The sequence below is a fragment of the Xenopus tropicalis genome, chromosome 6 (assembly GCF_000004195.4).
Source record: "Xenopus tropicalis strain Nigerian chromosome 6, UCB_Xtro_10.0, whole genome shotgun sequence".
Classification (NCBI taxonomy): Eukaryota; Metazoa; Chordata; class Amphibia; order Anura; family Pipidae; genus Xenopus; species Xenopus tropicalis.
Window position 1 is genome coordinate 127,993,320 of NC_030682.2, and position 12,953 is coordinate 128,006,272.

The 12,953-nt window shown below is 41.7% G+C and overlaps 1 protein-coding gene across 4 annotated transcripts in view; it reads left to right on the forward strand.

Moving 5' to 3' along the window:
* Positions 1-11,185: 11,185 nt before the first annotated feature.
* The window catches only part of esrp1 (epithelial splicing regulatory protein 1), a 45,554-nt gene continuing 43,786 nt past the window's right edge, over positions 11,186-12,953 (forward strand). For 2 of the 4 annotated variants that reach the window (XM_012964536.3, XM_012964535.3), the window contains exons 1-2: positions 11,187-11,578; positions 12,005-12,133. In XM_012964536.3, the coding sequence (XP_012819990.1) occupies positions 11,444-11,578; positions 12,005-12,133 (264 nt within the window). In that variant the 5' untranslated portion in view covers positions 11,187-11,443. 4 annotated transcript variants of the gene reach the window in all.

Sequence of the window (12,953 nt, forward strand, 5' to 3'; positions counted from 1 at the left end):
ACACAGAGGCCCAAACAGCCCCCAGCAGCCCAATAAATAGTGACTGTCTATGGCATCTTACAGCAGCCCCTCTGGCATTTGCCAGAACCCAGAGATTGCCATTCTGGGCCTGCTCCCCTACAGTTATAATACAGGCACCTCTCTCCTTGTGCTTAATAAAAAACTAAACCTGATAAAGTAAAAGACTCAGTTTGATTATGGGTGTGCTCATTGATCTCTCGTGGTGAAACAATCAGGAGGAGAATGTTACACTTCCCTCCCCAATACATTAAATAGTTGGACTTGTTCGTACAGTACAGCACTGTAGTAATGGCAGCATGTGAAATTTGCCTTGCAGGCCTACAGAGAGGTGGGGACCCATGGCAGCTCCTTCCAAGCGGAATATACTTAACTGGTTTCTTGGCTGTCGGAAGGAAAGGCGTATCCTGTAGAAAACCTTATTGGTTATTCAAACAAGTATTTAAACACATGTTTACTGCTTAGATGCCAGAAGGTGCTATGTGGCATTTAGGATTAATTCCTGATTTTAAAGTATTTCTAGGTCTATAACCACAAGAGATATCAACCCTACTAAGTTAAACATTAATGTACCAGTATGTAATGCAGATATGGAGAACCGCAGAGGAAGTTACTGTGCCATTCTTTGTGCCAGCTGACAATAGCTGTGGTCAAGTCATTGGGAGTATAATACAATGTTACAGCTCATTGAGCTGCAATTCTACCCTTACAACTACATTGTGTAATTCTTAGATTCTTCTGTATGTATTTCATAGATGCCCAACTGCAACCCTCCTGCTGTTCCAAAACTACAACTTCCAGCATTCCCCAGTAGGTAGTAAGTTCCTGTCAGTCCCTGACCCAGTGCATTTTACAGATTCTAAATTGCACTGGGTCAGGGACTGATGTAAATGATGAACAATCTCTGAAATGTGCTGTGAAAATGTGTCAGGGGCTCATAAATAAAAGATTATAATATTAAAGGACAATGAAAGGTTAATATAAATTAAAAGTAAGTCTAAAGGCATTCTTTTTAAGTACTTACTGCATATCTAAATTCCCAGATCCCTGCTTGCTTCTCTGAGATATGGTGCTGGCAGCCTACAGCAGTGTGAAGCCTACAGTGACATCACTGAAATCTCTCTTCCCTTCCTGTAGGTGCCAGCGGCAGCCTTCCTATTCTCTGAGCATGTGTGTAACTTGATCCTGTCTCCTGTTCTGAGCTACACATGCCCACCAGCCAATCAGAAGCGGATCTGGCAGAGGGAAGGGGGGGAGGGAATGAAACACATGTGCAGTATGAAGCAAGGAGGGAAAGGAAGGGAGAATACCTTTTTAGAGATGGCTGCCTGTTCTAGAAAATGTGAAGTAAGTGTGAGTGAGTAAATATGTGATTAGGTGAGCCAAAAGTGTGGCGTTCTTACTAAACAATAGGAGGACTATTGGGCAGTATGCTTTTTAAATTTTGACTTGCATTCTCCTTTAAGCTCCAATTTTACAGCTTAGGAAGGCATCCAGGTACAGCCAGAGGGGCACAATCATGCAATGGAAGCCTTCCTGTGAGCAGTACTATGTGAGTGGTGATAGTCCCTGTCTGGGCAAAATGAACTTTATACAGCGTTGCTGACTTGGGCTGTGCTTGATCTATAGCTTTCCAACATAGACCAGATATTCCCAGACTGGGAAGCTGACTGCAATGTTGTGGGGGGGGGGGGGGGGGGTATTTCTGGATGATAGATCCCATCTAACAGACAAACATCTCAGAACTATTGCAAAAAAAGTGTTAAAAGAGAAGTGCAATGGGTTCATGTAAAGTTAAATAGTTATAGTTATTAGTTAATATGCAGGGCCCAGTGCCTGTGCTGTAAGTAAGGGTTACAGCAACACTTTGTATTGATTATTGCCCAATTAGAAGCCCTTTTTTGTCTCCCCCACAACCCTGATAGTTCTGCTCATGTGTATCTTATTTCTGTGGGTTTTTGGATTTATACCTGATTATGCACTGATGAGCGGGAACTCTTAGCAACCATTACGTTAATGGCAACGTTTCAGACTGGCAGGCTCCAGGATCCCCAGATCAGTCTGCTGGGCATGACTCTTTGCCTACACAAAAAACATCTCTCCCTTTCTCTTTATTGACCAAACAATAGGGAGCCTCAAACTTCCTTTACTCTATCCCGGTAATCCCCAACCAGTGACTCATGAGTAACATGTTGCTCACTACCCCTGTTGATGTTGCTCCCAGTAGCCTCAAAGTAGGTACCCATTTTTTCTAAATTTTGGAAGCACAGCGACACAGTTTTACTCCAAGCAGAGCCTCCTGCAGGCCAGCAGTCCACATGGAGCTACAAAATTGTAGCTCACCACACTTTTTACATCTGAGTGTGGCTCATGAGTAAAAAAGATTGGAGATGCCGGCTCTAGTCTCCATATACCATGAAAGTTACAGGCATTAGATGTTCAAAAGTTTAAATCATCTGTAGAGGTTGCATAAGATCCTATAATTAACCAAAAGACAGGGGTAGGTCTCCAAAGATAACAGGAATATGTTCTTTCTCAATACCTGGAATACAATAGCTATGGAAATTAACTATTAGAACACATTAGAACACTTAAATGTATTTATAACATCAGTCTGTGGCCCTTAGCCATCCAGATCTTCTCCAGTTCCAAAGTATTAACAGCCCAGGTGTGTATACTGGGGGTCAGTCACATAACTAGGACCTCCTAGGCCCTAGTGCAGGACATGCAACTGGGCCGCTCATTCCTCCCCAGATACCTGTTTTCCCTCTTCCATATGGCCTCTGGTGGGCCACTAGGGGGCACAAGCTTGGGTGCACCCCCTACGCCTGAAATTATTATCATAAACCATGCAATTATAGAATATTGTTGTACTATGCCAAGAAAATAATTGCAATGACATGATCTAAAGTCATCTACAATACAAAACGGGATAAAATTAGTAAATCAAACCCTACCTCTTATTAAGCTCACCCTGCTTTCCAGAGATTCCCTCATAAGGTTTGGTAAATATGGAGTACATGGTGGGAAGCTGGACTGGACTGAATTCTTGACACAACCTAGCAAAAGTCAATGGATCAGTTTTGACACCACTTTGTTGTACAGTGCCACATGTGCCCTGTATCAGAAGGTAGTATGCCTCTAACTTGAACTACACTTATCACTGACAAGCAGCTAATTGTCATGTATAGTGCCAACCACTTTATTATAATTATATTATGTTTTGATTACTTTATTGTATGTTTTTATTGAAACAATAAGGCTGATGCCACACAGGGCTGATTCTCAGCCTGCAGAAAAACAAAGGCAGAGAATCAGCCCCTACGCTGGCATCAGCCTCCTTCCCTGCCTGCACCCGGAACCATTGTGTCGGCACACATACAGGGGCTGATTCTGAGCCTCCGTTTCTCTGCAGGCCAAGATCGGCCTTAAGCATTACCTATATATAAAAAAAGTTATTCACCTCTGTTTCAACGGTCTCTTTAGAGCCATCTTCTTCTATAGAGTCAGATTGCACGATTAAAGAATGCACAATTTAATGCACTAATTATTATCCTTATAAATGTTTAATAAAATAGACACCACCCATGGTCATCAATGCCTTCAAATCTCAAGTTACCACCCCCAGCAGTTACAAATGACACTATTGTACATATCTACAAGGCTTGCTCTATAATACATAAGAGCCTTACATAACCTGAGAAATATATTCTTATAAACATTAATTATTAAGGTCACGTGCAATGATCATGTATCCCAAATCAAAATAACATGATCTTCATACAGAGAATATCCCTTGGTGTTTTTAAATGTGTGTGTATATATATATATATATATATATATATATATATATATATATATACACACACAGGGAGGAGCACACCCTATACAAGTCCAAATGCCCTTGGTGCAGGTCAAAAACAAAAATATAATAGAAAGAGTGCCGCACTCACAGGGACTTGGTACAAAAGAAAAAGTGTTTTTATTGAAAAAATTCCAACATTTCGAGCACAACCAGTGCTCTTCCTCAGGGACAAACCAACACGACGAAACCTGTTGTTTTGTCCCTGAGGAAGAGCACTGGTTGTGCTCGAAACGTTGGAATTTTTTCAATAAAAACACTTTTTCTTATGTACCAAGTCCCTGTGAGTGTGGCACTCTTTCTATTTTATATATATATATATATATCAGAAGGCAGGCCCAGAGGGGCTCATGTAAGATGCCATACGTGACTGTATGGCATCTTACATGAGCCCCTCTGGGCCTGCCTTCTGATCCTCCAGAACATGTGGTTTTCACCAGACTAGTTTATCCAAATGTTTTGGCAATAAATATAGTGTTTTTTATACAAACGACCAGTTTAATCCCCCTTTAGGCATTGTGTTTGCTAATTGGAAGGACATACACTTAATAAAACTCATAAAGTATACACCAGGTCTACTTGCCCAGATTTTTTCTTTAAAAAGTTACCTAGTAAATGCTACGTGCTGATTGGTTGCTGATACAAATGACTTTATATTACCCTAGTTGTTGGCATATTTTAATTTACTCACATGAGAAGGAGTTAACTAAAAAAAGCAAACCACTACAGGAACAAATAAATAGAGGTTTAAGTTCTAAAAAAAAGTATTGTATATATGTAGTGTATTTACATACTGTATTTAGTACCACAGCTCCATTTCTTGGATGATATATTCCTATTTTGTTGCTAAGGCTTAATTTCCCTACTCAAGTTTATTTTTTATCTTGTGCATAAGCAGTGCAGTTATGGTACACATGTAGGCTGTGGGCAGTTAGTACAGGTATGGGATCTCTTATTTATAAACCTGTTATCCAGAGAGCTCCGATTTTTAAGTAGACAAAGTATGGAGATCGAAATGGTAGAAGACCCCCATTTTCATAAAATCCTAGGTCCCAAGCATTCTGGATTAATCAGATAGCCGAACACCTGTTCATCAATAACAATAAAAAAACAGTTTAGAGCAAATAGCATACTTTTTTATTTAATTTTTTTTTTGTCTTTTAGCATCAGCTTTAGTAGAATAAAAATAATTAATTAGTTATAGTCTCATCTATATGGTTAGGAAAAATGTGTAATCAATATTGTAGAAGTCTACACCAATTTAGTTTTGTCAGTCTTTTTCTAAGCATTGTGCCGGCCCGACTGCTGGCTGTCCTATTAAAAGGCATTGTGACCCCGGCTACACCAGTGTATGTATGCACTATGGAGCTGCGTATGCGTTAGCCTGGGAGGCATGTGACACAACACAATGGAATGCAGGGCGATGGCTTTTATTCAAATCACTGGTTCTGGGCGTTGTTGCCAAAGGGAAACATTTGGTTTCTTTTGAAACACTGACTGGGGCTATTTTGCTTCTTTACATTTGAATCGAGACTTAACAGATTATTGACTGATAAGCAAATCATACACTACTGGAAACATAAAGACACAACGCTGGGAACTGATCAGGGCCGAGAGGCTAGAGCCTTTGGGTTAGTGACAAGTAGAGAGGACTCAGACATTTGCCCTATATAAGGTGCATAAAGTATGGCCTCATTTTATTAGCCTTCGGATGTTATAAAAGCCATCACAGGCACCATTTCTTTAAGTGTATTTATTTGCATTTTTTTAAATTATTTAGCTTTTTGTTCAGCAGCTCTCCAGTTTGGAATTTCAGCATCTATCTTGTTGCTAGGGACCAATTTAAGCTAGCAATCAGGCAGTAGATTGAAAATGAGACAGGTATTCCAACAGAGGAGGGCCTGGATAGAAACATAAGTACTAAAAAAGTAACAATAAAAAAAGTTAACCTGAAGGTGAACCATCCCTTTAATGTTTCAAGGATTGAATGGCTTTTAGCATTTGAATTCATTGCTGGCAGCAGAAATGGTTGGCCAGGGACACCTGAGATTGGGACCTCATGCATTCTCAGGAAATCAGTGAGCCATGCACAGAAAGGGTCATTGAGTCTCTTTAATCCTTTCCTTTACCCAACATGAGAAATGAGGAGAGGTCAGTGCTGGGGTTCAATTTTCTTTTGTCCGTGGAGTCAGTGGGAAAGGGGGATTAATCAATTTAGGATTGGGTAAATGTTGCACGTGGACAAGGAGGGGCCCAAGTGAATGTCTACAGAAATGATCAGGAGAGCTATAAATCACTGGTGGGAATTGGGCAAATACCTAATAAGTAGGTAACTATAATTGCTATCAGCATGTATTTATAAAGCACCAACATATTCATTGGTACAGTAGAAGGGGTATACACCAAAAATATAACTACTGATTGTATGCAGGTATATGTGCCACCACCTATACGTATAACACTGTCATAGCCAGACTCCACTAGGTCCAGTGTCGGACTGGGGCCCAGCAGGGCTACCACCTCAGGTCCCCCCATCCCAGTCTCATCCTCCTCCTCACTGAGCCCTACAGCCAGTGCCGGACTGACCTGGCAGGGGCCCGCTCTCAAAACTATTTTTCCTCCTTTCCTCGCTCACCCTCTTTATTCTTCTAGTCTCTTTTATTTACATACTAACATCTACTCTTCCATCTACTGTATTTACCCTCCTTGTTTTCATTCAGAAATAGGCTAAATAGATAGAAGCAACAGGGCCCACTGACACCTGGGCCCACCGGGAGTTTTCCTGGTATCCTTGGTGGGCCAGTCCGACACTGACTAGGTCTAGGTGAAAAAAATGTTCACTCCCCCAGTTCACATATTAAACTTACACCCATCAAAGTCCCTAACTTCAATATGTGCCATTCTGTATAGACCCTACTTCAGTTGGAGAGATCTAAGGCTTTGTGCCCAGGAGTCCTGTCTGCCACAAATATACAGAGGTATGACAAGCCAGTATGGCAGCCCACACTTACGGCTGTCAATGGAGAATTAGCAGTGGATTTTTTTGCCTGAGCTTTTATCCATATTTCTTCCACTGTCAGTATAACTTTTAAAATGGAATGGGATTTATCAGATCCACAGGCAGAAAGGGGAAATTCCTATTTAGTCTGAACACCTGTACAAAAAATAAAACAAATAGACCCTGCCCTTTACTCTATAGAGACTTTTACAGGTACAATATAAAGGGAGTGACCCTGGCTCTGTGAGATAGAATTCCTTCCCCAGACCCCCAAGCAGGTTGGTCACCGAAACCTGAGCCAAGTTCAGCCTGTGAATGTGCCTGTCCAAATCCCTGCTCCCAATGCACTGCTGCCTGGAGGGACAGATTTTGAAATAATTTCCTGTCCCCAAATCTTGTGGGCCCCATCAGGTATACAGCAGCATGGCGTAAATCACAGTTAGACAGGGGGCTAAACAGCAGTGGGAATGGGTACAGGTATAGGTGAGGGGAGCAAATTTTGCACTCAGACCTGTAGGACTTTAGTCACATTACTGACATGGGGCATTTTGACTGCTGCTGTCCTCCTTGAAAACCAGAAGAGGTCAAAATGCCCCTCTCTGCTGTCACTGCATTTCATACTGTTGAGTGACATGTACCCTGTAGGACCTAGATGAAGGAAACAACAGATCTCGGGATCCAATTACTCAGCTGAGCATTTAGGTGTCATCTATAGCTGGAAGGTCCTAGACGGCACATCAGTAGATTCCTAGCTGGAGTTATCAAAATTAATTTCAAACAGAATGGAAAAGCAGGTCATGTCAAATTAATTTAATACATCTCTTCAGGGAAAGAAGAAGGTATCTAGAGTAGACTAGGAAAAGCCAGTTGGTACAGTAATCTTTGCTTTCTATAACAGGTTGAGGCCCCGGGTCCCAAGATAAGGCCTCTCAACCCAAGAACAGGTTTCAAATTAATGCTGCAGTTTTTTCCATTACTGTAATCTGTCAAAACTGCATTGCATAAACCAAAAAATATAAGGTGAGCAAAACTGAGCATGGTAAAAATTAAAAGATTAATAAAACGATAAGGGCCCAGGCCCCCCTTGTGAATTATTTTTCTGCCCCCTATGGAATTGTGGGTGAATATGCACCCTAAATCATGGTACAACTGCAATTCCAAGCATGTCACGGGTCACCTGTGCCTTCCTCACCTTCTCCTGCGGAACCCCTAATCTGGCCCCCCCCACAGTCGTCTGTCTATGCCCTCTATAATTAGGCCACTGATGGTAAATTTAAATTTCAAATTTCAAGCCCTGGGCCTTCAACATAGGGAGCCAACTTATTTACAGAGAGAGCAGCCGGCACATCCAGATCACAACCAAAACGAAGTAGACAGTCCTCGGGTTATATTAAAAGCATTCCAAAGTTTTTTATTATTTATACACAATTATACATGAATAGCCTTACGCGTTTTGTGCCTTATAGGGCACTTAATCATAGGCTGAATTCAAACACAAAAGCGCACACTGATGGTAAATACCAATCAGACTTTACATCTGGAATGTAGAGGTTAATGCAATACTGGGCTACTTAAAAAGAATTTATGGGTTCACTGGGTAATGTGTAAAAATGCTGAAGTGCATAATACTTGAAACAGTTCAGTAAAAGGAAACTCATTTAAAAAGAGTAGGACAGAAAGTAACAGTGGCATGTTCCTATGTCATAAAGTAATTATGTCAGCATGCCCTTCTCTCTTTATTACAGTCCCCTTTCCTCTCCTTGCTCATTGTCAACTTGCAGTCATGATGCTCTCAAAAGTGCCTGGACTGGACTAATTATACAGAACACACCATGTGTACATACTATAAAAGTATATGGTTATGGTCAGATATGGTTAGGCATGCCCTCCTGAGGACCCCATACATGGGTCAATAACTGTCAACTTGGTCTGTAGGGGCTGGATAGGCAGCTTTTATTACCCTGTGTATAGGCAGCTTTACATAGAATGGACAATACATAAAGGCACAGACTTTAAGTACAAAATCTCCTCTTTAAAAATATGTATAGCCAGAGAATTATTAGTTATGGAGTTTTTGCAACATTCACAAAGCCATAAGTGCTGCTCATTTCCCAATTAACCTTGAATTTTGTAGGTGGTGTATGATTATAGGCAGCAAAGAAGATTTGGTTTTATTCACAGGCAATGTAGCAATCCCTACAAGTAATAAGATAAGGAGTAATGACAAAAAAAGTCACATTGGCAGTAAATATAACTATATATTAAAGTATATAAATTACTATCTTCCTACTTACTACCTTCTTTCACTATATTTATTTTTATTTACACAAGTATATACACACACAAGTGCAGGGATCAGGGGCGGGCCAAGCTGACCGGGCGCCCTAGGCAACCCGGTTGGCCACTTTCCCCCCCGAACGGCGCATGCGCGCCAAAGCACAAGTGAAGGGGGGGGGAGAGGTGCGAGAGGGGGGCGCAATCCAAATGGTTATTGCCTCCAACGCTAATGACAAGCGGCGGGGGCAATGACAGAGGAAAAGGACTAGGGTTAGGCAGGAGAGGCTCCTGCCTGGCACCCCCCAATCGTTGCGCCCTAGGCAGCTGCCTCTTCTGCCTACCCCTAGTTCCGACCCTGGCAGGGATCCCCAACCTTTTATACCCGTGAGCCACATTCAAATGGAAAATGTGTTGGGGAGCAACACAAGTATGGAAAAAGTTCCTGGGGGTGCAAATAAAAGCTGTAATTGGTTATTTGGTAGCCCCCATGTGAACTTGTAGCCTATAGAAGGCTCTGTTTGGCTTTACACTGGGTTTTATGCAAACAACACTTGCCTCCAAGCCAGAAATTCAAAAACAAGCAAATACTTTGAGGCCCCTGGGAGCAACATCCAAGGGGTTGGGGAGCAACATGTTACTCCTGAGCCACTGGTTGGGGATCACCTGTGACAAGTGATCCCAGGCCTCCAGATTTCATTATTAGGAGTTATGGGGACCACCAGTATTTACACAAATAATTTAAAGTTTATTTAGGTGCAAGGTAACTTTTTATAAAGCTCTTTTTATTTGTATTGTTTGTTTTTTGGAGATTACTTAACCTTTAACATAAGCAGGAGTGCACATATGGATTAATCATTGCAATAAATTAACAACTTACACCCTCCCATATAGACTGTAAGCTCTACATTTTACACCCTCCCATATAGACTGTAAGCTCTACATTTTACACCCTCCCATATAGACTGTAAGCTCTACATTTTACACCCTCCCATATAGACTGTAAGCTCTACGGGCAGGGACCTCCATCCTCTTGTGTCTTTTACTCTTAACTTATTGCAACTGTATTTACCTTGAATTTATTCTTATACTTTGTATTTATCTATTATTATCTTAATAACACCCTGTTTGTATTAATGTATTCTACTGTACAGCGCTGCGTACATAAGTAGCGCTTTATAAATAAAGATATACATACATACATACAATCATCTGTTTACAAGAGCCCATTGCTTGACATCACTTAATGTTTAATTTCTTAGCATTTTAAATGGGATCTTGAGCAGGTCCAGACTGGGAAACAAAATAGGCCCTGGCATTTCAAGTACAGAAAGGCCCAACCAGCCCCAACCAGCCCAATAAATGGTCCAAGTCTGACCAAAAAAAAACACAGCATAATGAAAAAGAATACAACGCTATGCATCTTTCCAATATACATTAAATAAAGCAGTAAATATAAGTTTATTTTTAAATGTAATTGCCATTGATAGAAGTTCGTTTACCCCTCTCTGTTTGCATGGTTCTGACTGTTGAAACAATGTAGCTGAAGTCTACGCCAAACTTAATCAACTGACAATGTTTCAAGCCTGTACAAATAATAGATAGAGACATTTACAGTTACTTTTACACATAACTGCAATAGAACTCATTAATAAATGTATATTGGAAAGTTGCTTAGAATTACCTATTCTTTCATTATGCAACAAATGTTCTATACATATATAGGCAGTGGTGTCAGTAGACTGTGCTGAGCCCGCCGCATTCATAGTAAAACAACCCCCTGCTAGTAAGTAACGTGTCAAGCACACATTGGCAGCAAGTTAGTAATGCTACATTCTTCCTATAGGGGGAGCTAAAGGACACACACGATCAGCGGCGAAGGCCTTTCCGGAAACATCCGAAGAAACCTGGCCAGGTATCCCTTACCTGTAACACCACGTGGGAAGAGGGCGGGGCGGACACATCCCAATGACAAGTCACCAGCCATTGCAAGGCGCCTTGTAGGGGCGCAGCCTCGATGGTATTGGCTGTCACACAGGAGTGCAAAACAAAAAAAGAGGCAAAACCTGCCTCTCCCTCCCCTTCCCCCAACCTGGATCCTTCCTGCAGACTGCGTGCAAGTCCCCCCTAGGGTGTCCTGTTCTATAGGTGGAGGTGATTCAAGGTGTAGGGTGGTGTCTTTTTTTGGGCTCTTCTATTTCACTTTTGGGGGGGCCCAGGTGAAAGTATTTCTGTGTATATAGGTAGGGCTCTTTTTGTACCATATTGTTTTATTTTTGTTGCTTTTCACCATGACTGCTGTTTCCCCGGATTACCTGGTGGTTTTATTCACAACAACTGCTGGGGCCAATGGGAGCAAATTGGGCTCTGATGAAAAAGAGGTGATTCAGCTGTTGTGGAAAGTCATTAATCTGGCCAACAAAAAGGTGAGTTTAATGGTGTGTGAGATATCTGCTGCTGTGTGATATAGGCACCAACCAAACCTGTGCGGACCCTTTAAAACAAACTCCCAACCTTTGTGTCTGCTGTTGCTACTAAACCAACACTGCTTTGTGTTGTAGTTGGGCAGCAGGTGGTAGAATCCTAGTCTTCCACTGTCATTAACTCTTACTAGACCCCATATGACAGTTGAAAGGATTAACAAGAGTGTTTGGCTAGCAGGCCATTTGGGTCTTGCTAAACTACAAGTCCCAGGTATTGGGCTGTTAGGGAGTTTAGACATCACTAGATATGTGGGAGTACGTGGAGATGGATCTCCTCGATATAATCCCCATACATAGATTATATATACACAGGAGATGAGGCCGCCTCGGAGAAGGGACTTGTCTTACTGGTGTCGCTCTGTGTTACAGGTGGGGGAGCTGCATGAGGTTACAGTCAGACCTGACCACCTGGAGCTGACGGAAGAATGTAAAGAAATTACACGGATTGAAGCGGACAGCCTGTATGTGGCCCCACAGTTGGAACAGGCTCTACAACAGGTGACTTTTCTTTTTCTTTAATGCCCCGTGCTTTGCTGGTGAAGCTGTGGCTGTTAAGTGTTCAGGTGGTGGTAATTGGATTCACACACTCACCTGGGGGCTATAAAACACTAACTGAGACCCTTTTAAAGCATCAATTTAGACAGGTTGTAATTGTATGTGTTGTAGGTGCACTACAACTCCCAGAAGCCTTTGTCTGGGGTTATAGTTACATAAGTAAGATATGTAAAGAATGTATTATGATATACAGATAATATATCCTGATGTGTAATTATTAGAGACTGATGGAAAAACATTCCATATAAACTCTTATAGAGCCGGACTCGGTGCTCTTCCTGCCGCAGACAGACAGTCATTAATGGAACAGGTGGCTCAGGCGCACACAGCTGTAAAGCTACCCACCCATAATCTGGCTGCTGCTAATCACACAGGAGCTCAGATCCGGGTGCTGCTCTTCCTGGAGGAGGGACCTGCATGCTCATTCTTTGGCCACCTCTTTGGGAAGTGCAGTCCCCGGTGGTGCAAAGCTCCACTCCTGTTTGTTCTTCCTGCTAACGAGATGTATGGAATGAGCATGTCATATTAACCCATTTCCTGCCAGTGGCACCATCTTTGTGTTTGTTGACCTGCACCCATAGGAATATAATGTTGCTAAATACATGGTTTGCTGTACTTTGACAGTAAGAAACAAAAATAGTGACTGCAGTGTAAAACGTATAAAGTCAGTTACATTTGGAGTATTAAAGGCAAACTGTAGCATTTTATTCCACCATCACATTGTAATATAATATAAAATAGGCCAGTCTAACAAAGGTTCAGG